The 17,873-nt window shown below is 39.1% G+C and overlaps 1 protein-coding gene across 3 annotated transcripts in view; it reads left to right on the top strand.

Annotated features, from left to right (window-relative positions):
* Positions 1-17,873, top strand: part of LOC134357473 (centromere-associated protein E-like) — a 158,802-nt gene that overhangs the window by 118,724 nt on the left and 22,205 nt on the right. For all 3 annotated transcript variants that reach the window (XM_063069091.1, XM_063069090.1, XM_063069089.1), the window contains exons 39-45: positions 541-801; positions 2,351-2,530; positions 6,455-6,676; positions 7,656-7,886; positions 11,234-11,449; positions 12,113-12,334; positions 15,136-15,339. In XM_063069091.1, the coding sequence (XP_062925161.1) occupies positions 541-801; positions 2,351-2,530; positions 6,455-6,676; positions 7,656-7,886; positions 11,234-11,449; positions 12,113-12,334; positions 15,136-15,339 (1,536 nt within the window). The remainder of the gene's footprint in view (positions 1-540; positions 802-2,350; positions 2,531-6,454; positions 6,677-7,655; positions 7,887-11,233; positions 11,450-12,112; positions 12,335-15,135; positions 15,340-17,873) is intronic.

Here is a 17,873-nt window from a genome sequence, read left to right as displayed (position 1 = left end):
GCACACTTAAAACTTTCTTTCTTTGTCCAGTTTTCTTCAAGTAACTGACCCGCATTCAAGCACCATATTGTCAGAACCGTGTTATTTTCTGATCCTCAGGGTTCTTCTGGGAGTCAAAAATGGCAATCAGTCTTGATTCTTTACCATCGTTTATTTTAAAGTTTAAACAAATATACAAATACCAAGCAAACTAAGTAAAGAGCTGAGGAACAAAGCAGAAATGGATATAAAGCAAAGCAGATGATTGACCAGAGAAAAAAAGATGGCATCTCTGAAAAATCCATCACCTTTATAATTGAAATGTGAGAAAATTCCTTAGATCATTGTTAACCCACCAATGCTTGCACAATTACATCACATGGCTAATGTGCTAATATAGCCAATAGTCTAACTGCTATACTCTTTTTGCCAATAAGTGGGGACTAGCCACCAGACAGTATGAAAAATACAAGAGTTTGTTTAAAAAATATGAATGATTAACATACAACTTGAGTTTTACACTTTGTTTAATCTAGCAATGTTGATCAATTTTCAAATTAGACACAAAAGCAAGCGGAGGAACTTCAGCACACAGTATCTCAGCGTGACATGTTGCTTGCTGAGATTGAAAGGCTGAGATCCCGTGTTTCCAAAGAGGAAGAGGTAGAAATTCGGGAAAAAGAATTCAATCAACGGATCCAGCAGCTGGAGGATGAAAAATCCTGTTTGCTAAAGGAAAGGGATGAACTTCACGAGAAGCTGAAATGTATCAAAGCAGAACAAGAAGTAATGAAAAAAGTCCTGCCAGAAAGTTCTGAAGTGGTGAGTCATGCTTAACAAGTTCCCTGGAATGAAGAGTCTTTATATCTTTAATGTATTTTAGAACTCGGCTGCATGGGATGCTCACGTATTCTGATGCTGTGTGCTCTAGTCCTAGACTTGCCCATTATAGTAAACATCGTTTCCATGTCTATTCTGTCTTGCCCTATCAAAGGTTCTTGTGACTACATTGGAATCCTCCTGTAATGATTGACATGCTCTTGGGAGAGTTCCTGCTTTGTTGTTTTGAAAGATTTATCAGGTTCTTTTTTTATTGCCTGCACTGGGAAAAGTCCTCCCCCCCGCACCCCCCCCCCACCCACCCCAACAACCCAAGTTGGGCAGTTATCCAGACAAAATTCACTTCCCCAACATAGCCAGTGCTTAACTACAGGCAGCTGAGTCAAATGGAGCCGAAGATGTTTCACCGGAATGCTGCTTGAAGGGTATGAGCTGTAAGGAAAGGTTGGAAGAGCATGGGTTGTCCGTAGAGTATGAGAGGTATCAATAAGATGACCAGGCTTTTCCCAATGATATTGGATGAGGCTAGAACTGGAGATCACAGATTAAGGCTGAAAAGTGAAATATTTAAGGGCTACCTAAGGGGGAACTAATTCACTCAGAGGGTGGTACAGAAGTGACTGATGGCTTGATTGCAAAATTTGAGAGAAGTTTGTATAGGTACATGGATATGAGGGGCATGGAGGGCTGTAGTCCAGGTTCAGTTCGGTGGGACTTGGTCGAAGAACAGTTTGGCATGGGCTAGATGGGCTGTGTACCCCTTTTTCAATTTTGAAGCACACTATAAAACCGTTAAACTAATTTGGTAACCAACTTTATCATCTTCACCCATCTTTGGCAGACACAGCTGTCTAAATTAGGAGTGTATGGCTCTTGTAAAAACTAATTCTAATCAGAATGTGTTATCTGCTTCTGTGTAGCATTGTATTATTGTATGCTTCCTAACAAAATAAATGTGGTCATTCTCAGCAAATATTTTAGTGGAAAATTCTTTGCATTGATGGGAGAAACTGTTTGCCACATAGATTTCTTGAGACAGCAATCTTCCTCCCTTTTACTCCTTTTCCCCATGGTTGTGCATATTAATTTTTCTCAAGTGCCAATATCATTCCCCTTTTGAGACTACTGATTGATTAAAATCATTCAAGTTATTTTTAATAATTTATTTAAGAAATGTATCGACTTTTAGTCATGATGGGGAATGCAAGTTAACTGAAATCACAACTCAATCAAAATTGCATGAACTTGTTAATTCCTTGTGTCTTTAGCATCTTACAGAAAATCACACTGGCTGAAATGCTCAAATTGTACATTTTCATTTTAAGTCTCATTTAAAAAAGTAAGATTGAAGTGTGAATGTTATTTATGTGGAAAATCATTTAACATTCCTCTTTTTCCTCCATTCGTTTCTGGTCCATATCTTAATTTCTGATTTTAACTCAGGACAGACATATTGTGTGACAATTTAATGGTGTTGCAGATAACGTTTTACTTTGTATGAGATTGTAAACATGTAAGTTTTGGCTAACAGCTTAAAATGGAGAAAAGAAGAGATGAAGAACTTAGTAAAATGGACACGAGCCTTGAGAAACAAATTTTTGCTTTGAAAGATAAGACGCTAACTGAATCCACTACTCCAGAAAATGAGGAAATTCAAGCAGAAGTTAATAAGCTTTCTAATCGTCTGCAGGAGAAAGATTGTCTTTTGCAGGTAAGCTTTAAATAATCGGTTCTATTGATAAAAGTAACTGAGAAACAAACATGCATTGGATACTAGTCTGGAGGTAGTTACTGGTCTTTAACAGTTCATGCATTTTTATGGATGATTTACAGATTCCTATGAAACGCCTAGTGCTGTAGAAATTAAGGGAAGATCCAAAAGTGATCAGAAACTATTTAGTACAATGGTTATGGTCACGTGGTTTGTGAGCACCCTGTTTGGGAAACTGGTTGGGTGTATCTAATGATTTATGAGGGTGCAGGCATCGGCTGTGGAAACATGGTATTTCAGTGTACGGAGACAGTGAGGCCAGCTGGGAGCCACACTGCAGCCCATCTCCTTTCATAGCCATTTCTGAGATCCTCTCCCACGTACTGTTTTTGTGTACTTTCAACTTGTGAACAGGTCAGGTTACAAACTATTCTCAGGTATAGAAGCCAGTCATAACCAAGGACTACCTGCACTTCCTGTAACAGAAGACTGTGAAATAATTTAAACAATATCTCTCTTGTCACTGATGAGAGCAGCTAAATTAGACAATCCCTTTCTACTAGTTTGCCGTAAGCTTGAAATGATCTTGAACAGCAACAAGAAGGACTCTGGGAGTACTTTGATAGTTTGCAGCATTTCAAAAAGGTGGCTCACTAAAATTTGTTCTGAGACAATCAGACATGAAGATTTAATTCTGTTCTGCAAATAAGGATGAAATTCCATGTATGGATAGAAGAAAATGGAGACCACTGTCTAAAATTACATCTACTTATAAGACCGTAAGATATTAGAGCAGAAGTAGATCATCTGGCCCATCGAGTCTACTCCGCTATTCAATCATGGGCTGATCCAATTTCTTCCAGTCATCCCCACTCCCCTGCCTTCACCCCATACCCTTTTAATGCCCTAACTAATCAAGAACCTATCTATCTCAAATTGTAGGGTAATGACAGGTTGATGAAGTGCATTTTGAGTAATGGCAAATGTAAAACTATTACTTAAAATGGAATTACAATGCACCTGGATTAAGAGCAAAAGGATTGTAAGGGATAAAATTGGCCCTCTTGAAGATCAGAGTGGTCGGCTATGTGCGGAACCAAAGGAAATGGGGGAGATCTTAAATAGGTTTTTTGTGTCTGTATTTACTAAGGAAACTGGCATGAAGTCTATGGAATTAAGGTAAACAAGTAATGAGATCATGGAAACTGTACAGATTGAAAAGGAGGAGGTCCTTGCTGTCTTGAGGAAAATTAAAGTGGATAAATCCCCAGGTCCTGACAGGGTGTTCTCTCGGACCTTGAAGGAGACTAGTGTTGAAATTGCAGGGGCCCTGGCAGAAATATTTAAAATGTCGCTGTCTACAGGTGAGGTGCCGGAGGATTGGAGAGTGGCTCATGTTGTTCCGTTGTTTAAAAAAGGATTGAAAAGTAATCCGGGAAATTATAGGCCAGTAAGTTTAACGTTGGTAGTAGGTAAGTTATTGGAGGGAGTACTAAGAGACGGAATCTACAAGCATTTGGATAGACAGGGACTTATTAGGGAGAGTCAACATGGCTTTGTGCGTGGTAGGTCGTGTTTGACCAATCTATTGGAGTTTTTCGAGGAGGTTACCAGGAAAGTGGATGAAGGGAAGGCAGTAGATATTGTCTACATGGACTTCAGTAAGGCCTTTGACAAGGTCCCGCATGGGAGGTTAGTTAGGAAAATTCAGTCGCTAGGTATACATGGAGAGGTGGTAAATTGGATTGGACATTGGCTCAATGGAAGAAGCCAGAAAGTGGTGGTTTAGAATTGCTTCTCTGAGTGGAGGCCTGTGACTAGTGGTGTGCCACAGGGATCAGTGCTGGGTCCATTGTTATTTGTCATCTATATCAATGATCTGGATGATAATGTGGTAAATTGGATCAGCAAGTTTGCTGATGATACAAAGATTGGAGGTGTAGTAGACAGTGAGGAAGGTTTTCAGAGCCTGCAGAGGGACTTGGACCAGCTGGAAAAATGGGCTGAAAAATGGCAGCTGGAGTTTAATACAGACAAGTGTGAGGTATTGCACGTTGGAAGGACAAACCAAGGTAGAACATACAGGGTTAATGGTAAGGCACTGAGGAGTGCAGTGGAACAGAGGGATCCGGGAATACAGATCCAAAATTCCCTAAAAGTGGCGTCACAGGTAGATAGGGTCGTAAAGAGAGCTTTTGGTACATTGGCCTTTATTAATCAAAGTATTGAGTATAAGAGCTGGAATGTTATGATGAGGTTATATAAGGCATTGGTGAGGCCGAATCTGGAGTATTGCGTTCGGTTTTGGTCACCAAATTACAGGAAGGATATAAATAAGATTGAAAGAGTGCAGAGAAGGTTTACAAGGATGTTGCTGGGACTTGAGAAACTCAGTTACAGAGAAAGGTTGAATAGGTTAGGACTTTATTCCCTGGAGCGTAGAAGAATGAGGGGAGATTTGATAGATGTATATAAAATTATGATGGGTATAGATAGAGTGAATGCAAGCAGGCTTTTTCCACTGAGGCAAGGGGAGAAAAAAACCAGAGGACATGGGTTAAGGGTGAGGGGGGAAAAGTTTAAAGGGAAAATTAGGGGGGGCTTCTTCACACAGAGTGGTGGGAGTATGGAATGAGCTGCCAGACGAAGTGGTAAATGCAGGTTCTTTTTTAACATTTAAGAATAAATTGGACAGGTGCATGGATGGGAGGTGTATGGAGGGATATGGTCCGTGTGCAGGAAATGGTTCGGCACAGCCAAGAAGGGCCAAAAGGCCTGTTTCTGTGCTGTAGTTTCTATGGTTTCTATGGATGAGGAAGTGGAGTGATGGGTTAGTAAGTTTGCTGATGACACAAAGGTTGGGGTCTTGTGGATAGTGTGGAGGGCTGTCAGAGGTTACAGCGGGACATTGATAGGATGCAAAACTGGACCGAGAAGTGGCAGATGGAGTTCAACCTGGATAAGTGTGAGATGGTTCATTTTGGTAGGTGAAATATGGTGGCAGAATATAGTATTAATGGTAAGGCTCTTGACAGTGTGGAGGATCAGAGGGATCTTGGGGTCCGAGTCCATAGGACACTCAAAGCTGCTGCGCAGGTTGACTGTGTGGTTAAGAAAGCGTACAGTGCATTGGCCTTCATCAGTCGTGGGACTGAGTTTAGGAGCCAAGAGGTAATGTTACAGCCATATAGGACCCTGGTCATAACCCACTTGGAGTATTGTGCTTAGTTCTGGTCGCCTAACTACAGGAAGGATGTGGAAACCATAGAAAGGGTGCAGAGGAGATTTACAAGGATGTTGCTTGGATTGGGCAGCATGCGTTAAGAGAATAGGTTGAGTGAACTTGGCCTTTTCTCCTTGGAGCAACAGGGGATGAGAGGTGACCTTATAGAGGTGTATAAGATGATGAGAGACATTGACCGTATGGATAGTCAGAGGCTTTTTTCCAGGGCTGAAATGCACGAGATGGCACAGTTTTAAGGTGCTTGGAAGTAGGCGATGTCAGGGTAAATTTTTGAAGCAGAGAGTGGTGAGTGCATGGAATGGGCTGTCGGCGATGGTGGTGGAGGCGGATACAACAGGGTCTTTTAAGAGACTCCTGGATAGGTACATGGAGCTTAGTAAAGTAGAGGGCTATGAGTACCCTAGGTAATTTCTAAGGTAAGGACATGTTCAGCACAGCTTTGTGGACGGAAGGGCCTGTATTGTGGTGTAGGTTTTCTATGTTTCTACATGGTGGAATTTAAGTAGGTATTGTGAAATTATAACATGCTTTAATGCTTCAGCAAAGTGTGTCCTTGCCATGCGTTCCTGCTAGTTCGTTCCTAGCAGCATTGATGCCATTTCATCTTTCCATCATTTTAAACCTATTTGAGAAAAGGTATACAGTGTGTTGGACTAAAATTTATTTTTATTATTATTCAGGAAACAATTCAAAGTTTATTCCAATTGGAAAACGAGTACAAGATTGAACTAGCTAAAACTGACCAACAGCTTTCAAGAGAGGGGGAAGAATGGAATGAGCTTCTGGTCAAATTTTGTTCCATGTTCCCTGAAGAGTCAGCAGAATCAATAAGCATTAAGAAACTACAGGAAGAGAATCAAAAACTATATGAACAGCTTCTGTTGTGGAGGAGTCATTTTTTGGTAATTAAAACTTTAACATGCAATATTTCAATGAATAGGTTTTGCTGCATGGTTTTGAATTTAGAAACAAGCAACATACATATTGGAATTTTGAAATAATATGAGAACATTCAAGGAAAAACTGACCCAGTAGCAATTCAAGGAACAACTGATTCAGTAGCATTTTCAGAGTGGAATATAGAATTGTCATTTTGTATTTATTATTCTTTATTAGAACAGAACAGCCCTGGACCTAAAACTTTGAATTGTCTCTGTGTCCAGTCAAAATTGCATTTCCAGCAATAAATTACTGTGGTAATTTAGTTACCCCATGTAGGTGTATGTTCTTTCCAAATCTTTAACTTCTGAATTGGTGACAACTGAATGTGATGTCACATCACTGAGAGTTTGATGTCATAGTAGGTATTAAAGTGAAGGTTAATTGGTGAGGAATGATCCTAGTAATTTCAGTATACAAACAGCAATCTGACGTATATTTCATCAGTCAAAACAGACATTGATTCCTGATAAAGTGTAACTTCCAAACATAGACGCCTCAAATTTAGCTGGTGAAGAAATCTTGTAAAATAAGAAACACATGTAGGCGTGTTCTCTATCAAAGGTCCAATATAAAAATTGGATTACCATTATATTTGTACCATTTTGTAATCAAATGTGTTTGAAATTCTGTATAAATCTTTTCCGGTGTCTAGGAAGGTCCTGAAGCTAACGTCTGCTTGCCTATATAAGTTAACTTAATACATAGTGAATTACAACGCACGGAAATGGAATTGGTAACTTTGGAAGGTGGTGCAACAATATCAGTTACAAATGTCTACTTTTGTGAGCATCTGATTAATACTGAAAGTGTAAGAAAAGAAACAACATGGAAGGAGCCGATCTAACATTCTGGATTAAAATGTATTACCCTAAAGTGTATTAATTTCCTCCTGTTCATTTCTGATCATATTTTTGCTTTCCTTTCACGTCTTTTCAACAGAGAGTGATGAGTACTGTTCCTCAGAACATAAAGCGATATCAGGTCCTTATAACTGAATGTGACTTGGGTCTAGCAGATGAGAAAAGAAAGAATGAGGAATTGTGTATACAGTTGAAGTCTTTGAAGAAGCACGTTTCTGACTCTCCTCTGCTGGAGTTAACTTCGGAAGAGAAGAATCCTGAAATACTGCGACTTTCTACTTTAATTAATTTAAAAGAAAATCACTTGATGGTTTGTATCGTTTATTACTTTGAAGAAATTATCAGTGTATTGCAAGGCTGAAATTTCAAGGCTTTGTTTAAGGCTTGAGAACTAGACCAGCCTCCACAGGCATCATTAATGGTATTGGTGTCTAGCTTGTTATAATTGAGTACTATAATATTATTCATACTGGAAGTGGTATTAATGTATTTTCAGTGATATACATTTTTGTTGTCTTAATGCTCGTGCTGCTTACCTCCATATCTCCTAATGCACACGAGCCTACTCAGCACATCAGAATTTATTTCCCATCTATCATAGTTTACTGCTACTTCCCTGAGTAATGAATTTTGTAAACATTACTTCAACAGTTTATTTCTATTTTTAACCTTCCTTTTAGTTAATGTTTAGATGACTTTATCAACTTAATTTTTGATACTTTGAAGATTTGTTGCTAAAATTCACTGTCCAAAATTAAACACAGCTTGAATGAGAGGATCCAGAGCACTCAGATCTGTAGCTCTGGTTTTATATTTGACCTTAATAGTTCTGGACTACAGATCTGTAAAGTTTGCTGAGATTGTTCTTTTTGATATTCAGTTGCATTTACTAAAAAGTATGTGTCCTGGTATAAAATAAGATCTTCAGTCACTTCAACCGAGATATCCAGTTCATGTATGATTTGATGGCTATTGCTAAAAAGAGCTGGAGCCTTTGCATTTGTACCACAGAAATAAATGGAGAAGGGAGCCTGTGATATTTCAGTGATTATTTTATTTTATTTTTTTGTTTTATTTCCTCGCTACACATCCCCAGCATAACAATGTTTCATGAAGATTGTTCCCAAGGGTGATACAGCAAAGGGTTGTGATCATATCACGTCTTTTTGATATGAGGAAGTAGTTGATTTGGAACACTCACTAAACGAAATATTTGAATTGTGGGTCATTCTTAAATATCTTATTTCTGAAATACTTTTGTGAAATTCTGCCAACAGTGTAATGGGAGTCTATTTCGTGTCATTGGGATTAAGCTGTCAAAATAACTTGCATCATTGACTGCTATCAAAAGATTCTTATTCTCCATTATGATTTGTCAGTCCATCACAATTTACAAAAGCTTTCATAATATAAATCGAATTTTTAAATGAGTGAATAAAAACTACAGAAATTTTTTTTATATTGTTTCAGAATTGCTTCAAGAATTCGAACCAATTTATTTCTGATAATATTTCAATGTATTTTCTTTCATATCCTTTCAATATCTCCTATATTTCTAAGGAATGCCTAGTAGTACCTGCTTTATTTTGATAAAGTTGGGTTCCTGACTTGGCATACCACTTTGTGTAACAAACAAAACCGTCCTCTATAGTGAGGCTTGCCTAATGCTTGGTCCAGCTACAGCATGACACCCTAGCATTTATTCTCTTGTACTAAATGCAGTGGTGTATGAAAGCAGACCAAATGCAAATTTATCACTTTGTTACCATTTTCATGGAGCTTTGGACATGCATTCCAAGACTCTCTATACATTAACACTCCTGAGATTATGTCTGGATAACTCTGCATGTTTTCCAAAATTATATTTTCTGTTATTAGTCTAGATTGAATTTGTCTGCCCTTACTCCAGCAGTATACTTCAACGACATCTACATTATCTATGAATCCAGTCACGTGGAAATTTACTAATCAGACCTCATCAGTCCCCCCCAACTTGTGTATATCTACAGAAACAAAAATTCCAGTCAGAAAAAGCCTCCATTTACTATTACCTTGCATGTGTTTCACCAATCTAAATTTGGATCTAGTTTGCCCAAAAGTCTCAGATCTATTTGTTTTAATATTCTGGACAAGCCTGCTATGTCAGATCTAACTAAAAGCCTCGCACAAATCCTTGTAATCTTTAACCATGTTGCCAAAATTTTGTTTCTGGATTCTCAAAAATAGACAATTGGATTGATGAGGCCTGATCTGCACCCCCCATCCCCCCCAATGCTGCCTTCACTCAACCAGGCCCTGACTTTCCAAGTGAACATAATCCTGTGTTCCAGAATCCTTTCCCTCAATGTTTCTACTACTAATGCCAACCTCTTAGCTATGCTCCAGTCTTTTGGAACCCTGGGTGTTGTTAAAAAAGATTCAAGACTCTCAGTCTCTGCTTCCCTTAGCCTGCTGAGATCTATTCCATACTATTCCACTCCTCAACTGAGTTGCAGAGAGACACTGTTCTTGCATCAGGTTATTTTGGTAAAGTCAGTTGACATGGGAAGGGGACTGAACACAATTTGAACTCACCATTGGACTCAACACTTTGACTGGATGGACTGGTCAAAATACTTCTAATTGAAGGTTGCTTTGTCATTTCTGATAGTTTCTGATGTTTGCTCCCTTAAATTCAGTCTAGTACCCTAATTTTGTTAGATTTTTGTTTTGATAATGTTTTGCTGATTTGAGTCAGAATTTCCTCTGTCAAATTTAGTATTGTTAGCAGCTGCTTTTGAAGCCTTTTTTTGGGAAACTAGGCATGTGGAACAGACAGACCACAATCTCAAAATGTTGAAATAGCCATCAAGTGCTAAGTAGACTGCCTTTTATGCAAGGATTTAATTTGGCTGTTGATATCGAATTCCTTCAAATATTTATGAGCTCCCAGTGACCAGTTATTTGGTTCTTTATATCTGCGTCCTCATTCTGTTCTATTGACCAATAGTTTTAAAAACTTTGCAGGTAATTGAAGTTTTATTTAAATTCCTAATGGGCAACAGTTTTTAAAAACATCAAAATATTTTATTTGTAATGTTTTCCTTCCACAACATCATAGTCTAGGGGGAAAAGTAAGCCCAAATAATTTAGTAACTTCGAAGAAGGCAATTTTTTTTCCTTAGAATGATGATAAATGTTAACAGAAGATATAATTAATCAAGTGGGCAGTGACAGTTATTTACACATTACATAAGCATCATTTCATGGTCTTCCATTAATTCAAAACCGGCAATAAAATGTATCTTTTCACAATTTAACAATTTTAAAATTTGACTGTTATACCTGTTAATGTAATCTACCCCCATATAGTGGTGATAATTAAAACTTCATGTGTGAAGCAGCAGTAATGCCTTGTACAACTCATAATTCATTTCAACTTTGATACCGAATTTTAATTTTCCAGCATCTGTTTAATACACTGCTGCAATGTTTCTGGTAAACAAAATTTTGTTAATAAGCAAAACAAGACTATTTTTCCAACTGAAGAATTGGAATAAAAGATCATGAGTGTCCAGTGACATTGGGCCATTCTTATTTTAAAAAAAATAATATATTCTGCTTTGTACAATCTTATTTAGATGGTTTACATTTATTTTTACATACACTCTGATTCAGAATGCCCAGAAGATTTTATCAGATTTGAAACTAAAATATCAAAACTATCTGAGAAGCACAAAGAATGGATTATCTTCCAAGGCAGAAGCTCGACAGGTTCTACAGGAAAGAATTTCTAATGCATCTTTTACAAATGCTTCAAAGACAATTGAAGAAATTGAAGATGGAATACGGATACTAAATCAAGAACTTCAACTTCAAAATGAAACAGTTCGGGTATATATTTTCTCTAAATGAGCAACTCATTAGTATGTGGTATTTGTTTATTTGCCATGTTGAGCTTTTAGTAATATGAATTATATTTAGAAACTTTTGAGTAGGAATCCTTTGCTCCAGAAAGTGGTTGAATTTTTAAATAATAATCCTGATTTTGGTGCTTTGCATTGGGCAATTCCATTTAAAGACCTGCAAAATGTATCTGTCTTTGGAGATCAGCAGTGGATCATTTTCTACCATCTCAACATAGTCTGTTATTGAAGACTTTGTATGTAGTAGTAATCTGCATTGTTAATGTGTAAGCGTTGACTGCAATGATTTCAGTGAAGGACGACTCCCATGTTCAGTTTTATTTGGCTTATCCATTCATTCATGCAAATAAATGTACAGATGTTGATGTTCTGCTTCAAGTTTTCACCTTTTTCAGAGTTAATGCCTGTGGAATTCTATTAGGCCATTTTTTTTGTATAGTAACATTGATTACAATATTTTATCGAAGGCCTTATGTGATATCTGTCACACTTCACTCTTTTCATTAGTTTAAGTCAATTACGAATGGTGGACAAACCAGTTAAAGTTAATTGTTTAATTTGATTTCACATTGAGAATCATTTTGAAGTCTTTAAGTTGCTGAAAGTACATTTCTCTTTCCCATACCTGCAGAATGAAGCTACGTTTTCCAGGTCAAAGCAGAATGGATATGTAATGTACATCAGGAATACTTGGAATCAGGTGGGTAATCAGGAGAAGGAGAATGAGAAGCTGCTTTTGGAAATTGAAACTGTCAGACGGCAATCACTCAACAAAAATGGCTATGATCCAATATTGGCCATGGAGAACCAGAAGCTGAAGGAAAAAATGAAGACAGATGAACAATTGTTTCAGGTATGCAAATTCTCTGTACTGAAATACTTCTACTGTCTTAAAAAAAACTGAACTTTAATATTACAGTAATTTTAAAATTATGGGTGTAGCTGCACATTATTTGATAGCTGTAAGTTGAAGATCTTGGAGGTCAGTTTCTCAAGTAACCTCTCCATAGAGCATTTTGATAGTGTAGTATTTTCGTGCCAGAACAAGAATATAGTCATTCTGAAATGCAGTTGAATTATGTTGCATAGACTGGAGTGGATTGGTCTTACTTCCAGAGGACAGTATATCAGAAGCCAAGAATCCTCATTGCCCTCATTTACCAGAAAGAGATGAGAAATTGGCAACCTATCTCACTACTTAATGTAGATTAAAGATTTCCTTGTAAGGTCATTATCAATCAGGTTGTGTGCTTTGAGGCTGGTGATTGCTGTGGCATTCCAGCAGGAAGGTCTCTTGACGGCTTTGTGCTGTTCAGTGATTAGTTGTTTTCAAGCTGGACAGAATCGACTTGTTCAGTGAGTTTGGATTATAACGGAATATTTCCATAGAAGGTGGATATTATCTCCAATATAGGGGTTCTGCTGGGAATCTGCAGTTGAATATGACTGCTTTGTGTGTGTGTTAGTAATTCATATGCAATTAATGGATGGAAAAGTGAAGCTTTCCTATCAAATCTGGAGCTTGGCAAGACTGCCTGCCCTTGTGTATTGCAGAAAGGGAATGTAAGGGGAATCCTAAGAAATGGCAACTCTGAAAACAGGCCTCCCTGTTTATAGACAGTATCACTGTTGTCTTCTGTATTCAACTGTTGTTTGCAGATGGAGCATCTGTGATCAGATTGCCCTTGCCCCTGACAAAAGTGAATCACAGCGCAAACAAAGCGTCATATTTAATAACTAGTATGACTTGTTCCTCAAACTCGGGGAAATCTGCAGATGCTGGAGATTCTAGCAACACACATCAAAGTTACTGGTGAACGCAGCAGGCCAGGCAGCATCTCTCGGAAGAGGTACAGTCGACGTTTCAGGCCGAGACCCTTCGTCAGGTCACCAGCAACTTTGATATGTGTTGCATGACTTGTTCCTCTTTCTCTTCACCGTCAGGCCACATTTTTGAATGGGCTGACAATGTTTTTTTACTATTGCTGAAGCATGAACCAGGAGCATGTCGTTGAGGTGGCTGAGAAATTGGGGATGTGGTGCAGCTCTTCCTTTTGTGATAAAAAGAATATGGTTCTTGTGTGCAAAGAATCACAGGTTCCATCCGCTGGTCCTCCTCTCTGGCACTACCTTTTTGTCTTTCTGCACCTCTTCTCAATCCACCAAATGCCTAGAAGTCCTTTCTTGCCACTCCGCTTCTCTCTCTGCTGGTCATCTTGCCTCTCCACTCTGTGTCAGGTGAGGTGTTAGTCCTGAACATCAACAGTTTCATTCTTCTCACTAGTGCTGCTTGACCTGCTACATTCTTCTTTGATGTTAAAGCTTATCACCATTGGTTGTATTGATTTTGCCCTGTCTGAGATTTCCTCCCAGTTGCACCCTTCCTGCAGAATAACAACCAATCTTGTCTCATTCCAGTTATGAAAGTCTTCAAGCTGAAACGTTAGCTTTAGTCCTCTTCCAACAGATGTAGCAGGACTGGTTAAGTATCTTGGCCCTCAATGCAAAGTCAGTTGAGCTTCAGAATCAGGCTCTGTTCTACAATGGAGACATAAAGTGCAAAGGATTCAGCCCATAAGATCAACAATTTCTCTCCTCTCACCAATGCTGCTTCACCCACTGAGTTTTTCGGCAGATACATAGGCTGCTTGTGAGGCTGCATCTGGAATACTGTACGCGTTTTTTGATCGCCTTACCCTTTTTAAAAAAAAAATGTATGGTTGTGTTGGAGGTAGTCAAAAAAGACTCACTGGACTAATTCCTGGGAAGTTGAGGGTTCCTCTATTAAGGAGTTGAGAACAACGAAGGAGTGACCTTACTCAAATGTATATGATCCTAAAGGGACTTAACAGGGTAGATATTGCAAGTGTCAGTCACAACTAAGGCACTGGGCATTTCATACTGCGGTACATAATTTTTTTTCTCTCAGAAGCTGTTCAGTCTCTGGAATTCTCTGCCCCTGAGGCTTTCAGAGGCCAGACTGTTAGATAATATTTAAGGTAGAGATTGATAGATATTTGCAAGGATTGAGGGTTATGGAGACTTGGGCAGAAAAGGATTTTGATTCCAGCATAAAGCAGCCATGAAATTTTTGAATGGTGGAGCAGACTTGAATGGTCTCGTGACTTACTCTTCCTAATTGATTTCCTTGAGAGTTATTCTATGCGGTTGTTTTACTTGGGACTTCCATCTCTCCGAGATGCTTTTCTGAGACGCCTACAGGAGGATGATCAGCTTGGTAAATCCTGCCTTTTGGTCTACAGAAACTGTGCTGGTGTTCATAATGTAAAAGTGTGCATAAATGATTATTGCTGACTAGCTCGTTCCAGGATCTGGGACTGTGTGCTGGATACTTGAGGTTACTTGAGCAAGCTTGCAACAGCTGCTGCAGTTCAAGGCATGCGTGCCATTGTACACTTGCGGAGCTGCAGCCGAGGTATAATTCCCTTACTTAACAGTCATGAGATGTACATGAATGAAAAATTGATTTTGTTGCTCTGTGTCTTGCCACACAAACATTTTGCTTTATATTTCAAAGGTACAATTTAATGTAGATATTATGAATAAAATACAAGTTATTTAAAGCATCTTGAAATGCAGTAATCTGAAATAGTTTGGGAGAGTTAAACTTATTGGCTAACTATACAATTTCAGACAATGGGAACAAAAATTCAAGAATTAAAAATGGCATTGACCACAAGCCAGGAAACCAACAAACTGCAAGAAGGTAAAATCACGCAATTGCAGACAGAGCTGAGCTCCAGAACATCAGAGAACAAACTTGAAGATCTTCAGACTTCCTTATTGAAGAAAGACAACCAGATTAACATTTTGGAAGAGGCTGTAAAGCAGCTGCAGGTATGAGGCTAAAAATCTATATGCTGATGTGAATTTCAAATGTGTGCACTGTACAGAAACTAGTTCTATTTGGTAATTTGCATTTAGTAATAGTGTACACAATTCTTCCCCCTAATTGTGGGATGTAAGCATTGCCTGTGAGGCCACTGTTTATATCTATTGTCTATGTTTGAGTTGGGGGTGATTTTTAAAAAAAAAAAAATCATCTTATCACTGGAGCCCATGTGGTAAGGACACTCATATGTTTGGGAAGTAGATCTATGATTTCAACCAGTAGGAATGCCAATGGTAATTAATGTTCCATTTTCTTTGACTTGTGTTGTCAAGATGAGAATATTTCCATACCCCTTCTAATCTCATTTTCGATGGCGAGGACATAAAGTTTAGATGGTATTACTGATGGAACCTTGGCATCTACTTCAGTCCATGTTGAGGTGATGTTGGTTTTGGAGGGAATGAATGTTTTAAAGTAGAAGTTGGCTTGCAAATTAAATGGGCTCTGAATTGAATGGAGTTTAAAAAAATAACATTCATTTTAAATAGAAAAAAATCAAGAAAATTATTGGGACTGAAAAGCAATAAATCCCCAGGAACAGATGACCTGTATCAAGATGATTAATGTACTGGAAAATATAGGACATAGAATAGTACAGCACAGTACAGGCCCTTCGGCCCACAATTTTGTGCTGACCCTCAAACCCTGCCTCCCATATAAGACCCCATCTTAAATTCCTCCATATACCTGTCTAGTAGTCTCTTAAATTTCACTAGTGTATCTGCCTCCACCACTGACTCAGGCAGTGCATTCCACGCACCAACCACTCTCTGAGTAAAAAATCCTTCCTCTAATATCCCCCTTGAGCTTCCCACCCCTTACCTTAAAGCCATGTCCTCTTGTATTGAGCAGTGGTGCCCTGGGGAAGAGGCGCTGGCTATCCACTCTTATCTATTCCTCTTATTATCTTGTACACCTCTATCATGTCTCCTCTCATCCTCCTCCTCTCCAAAGAGTAAAGCCCTAGCTCCCTTAATATCTGATCATAATGCATACTCTCTAAACCAGGCAGCATTCTGGTAAATCTCCTCTGTACCCTTTCCCATGCTTCCACATCCTTCCTATAGTGAGGCGACCAGAACTGGACACAGTACTCCAAGTGTGGCCTAACCAGAGTTTTATAGAGCTGCATCATTACATCGCGACTTTTAAACTCTATCCCTCGACTTATGAAAGCTAACACCCCATAAGCTTTCTTAACTACCCTATCTATCTGTGAGGCAACTTTCAGGGATCTGTGGACATGTACCCCCAGATCCCTCTGCTCCTCCACACTACCAAGTATTCTGCCATTTACTTTGTACTCTGCTTTGGAGTTTGTCCTTCCAAAGTGTATCACCTCACACTTCTCTGGGTTGAACTCTATCTGCCACTTCTCAGCCCACTTCTGCATCCTATCAATGTCTCTCTACAATCTTCGACTATCTACAACACCACCAATCTTTGTGTCGTCTGCAAACTTGCCAACCCAGCCTTCTACCCCCACATCCAGGTCATTAATAAAAATCACGAAAAGTAGAGGTCCCAGAACAGATCCTTGTGGGACACCACTAGTCACAATCCTCCATTCTGAATGCACTCCCTCCACCACGACCCTCTGCCTTTTGCGGGCAAGCCAATTCTGAATCCAGCTGGCCAAACTTCCCTGGATCCCATGCTTTCTGACTTTCTGAATAAGTCTGCCATGTGGAATCTTGTCAAATGCCTTACTAAAATCCATATAGATCACATCCACTGCACTACCCTCATCTATATACCTGGTCACCTCTTCAAAGAACTCTATCAGGCTTGTTAGACACGATCTGTCCTTCACAAAGCCATACTGACTGTCCCTGATCAGACCATGATTCTCTAAATGCCCAGGGATCCTATCTCTAAGAATCTTTTTCAACAGATTTCCCACCACAGACGTAAGGCTCACTGGTCTATTATTACCTGGACTATCCCTACTGCCTTTTTTGAACAAGGGGACAACATTCGCCTCCCTCCAATCCTCTGGTACCATTCCCATGGACAACGAGGACATAAAGATCCTAGCCAGAGGCTCAGCAGTCTCTTCCCTCGTCTCGTGGAGCAGCCTGGGGAATGTTCCGTCAGGCCCCGGGGACTTATCCATCCTAATGTATTTTAACAACTCCAACACCTCCTCTCCCTTAATATCAACATACTCCAGGACATCAACCTCACTGATATTGTCCTCACCATCATCAAGTTCCCTCTCATTGGTTAATACCGAAGAGAAGTATTCATTGAGGACCTCGCTCACTTCCACTGCCTCCAGGCACATCTGCCCAACTTTATCTCTAATTGGTTCTGTCTTCACTCCTGTCATCTTCCAAAGTTTGTGCTTCTGGAATAGTTAATACAGAATGAAATTAGCAAAAGTAACCTCACTCTTCAGAATTGAGAAGTTGAAGCTGTGGACATTTGGCCTGACAACTAATAGGGAAAATATCAGGAAACAGCAATTAAATATAAT

Source organism: Mobula hypostoma, chromosome 16 (genome assembly GCF_963921235.1).
Source record: "Mobula hypostoma chromosome 16, sMobHyp1.1, whole genome shotgun sequence".
In the NCBI taxonomy this organism is placed as follows: Eukaryota; Metazoa; Chordata; class Chondrichthyes; order Myliobatiformes; family Myliobatidae; genus Mobula; species Mobula hypostoma.
Note: the sequence above shows the minus strand (reverse complement) of the source record. Positions and strands in the feature narration are given on the sequence as shown.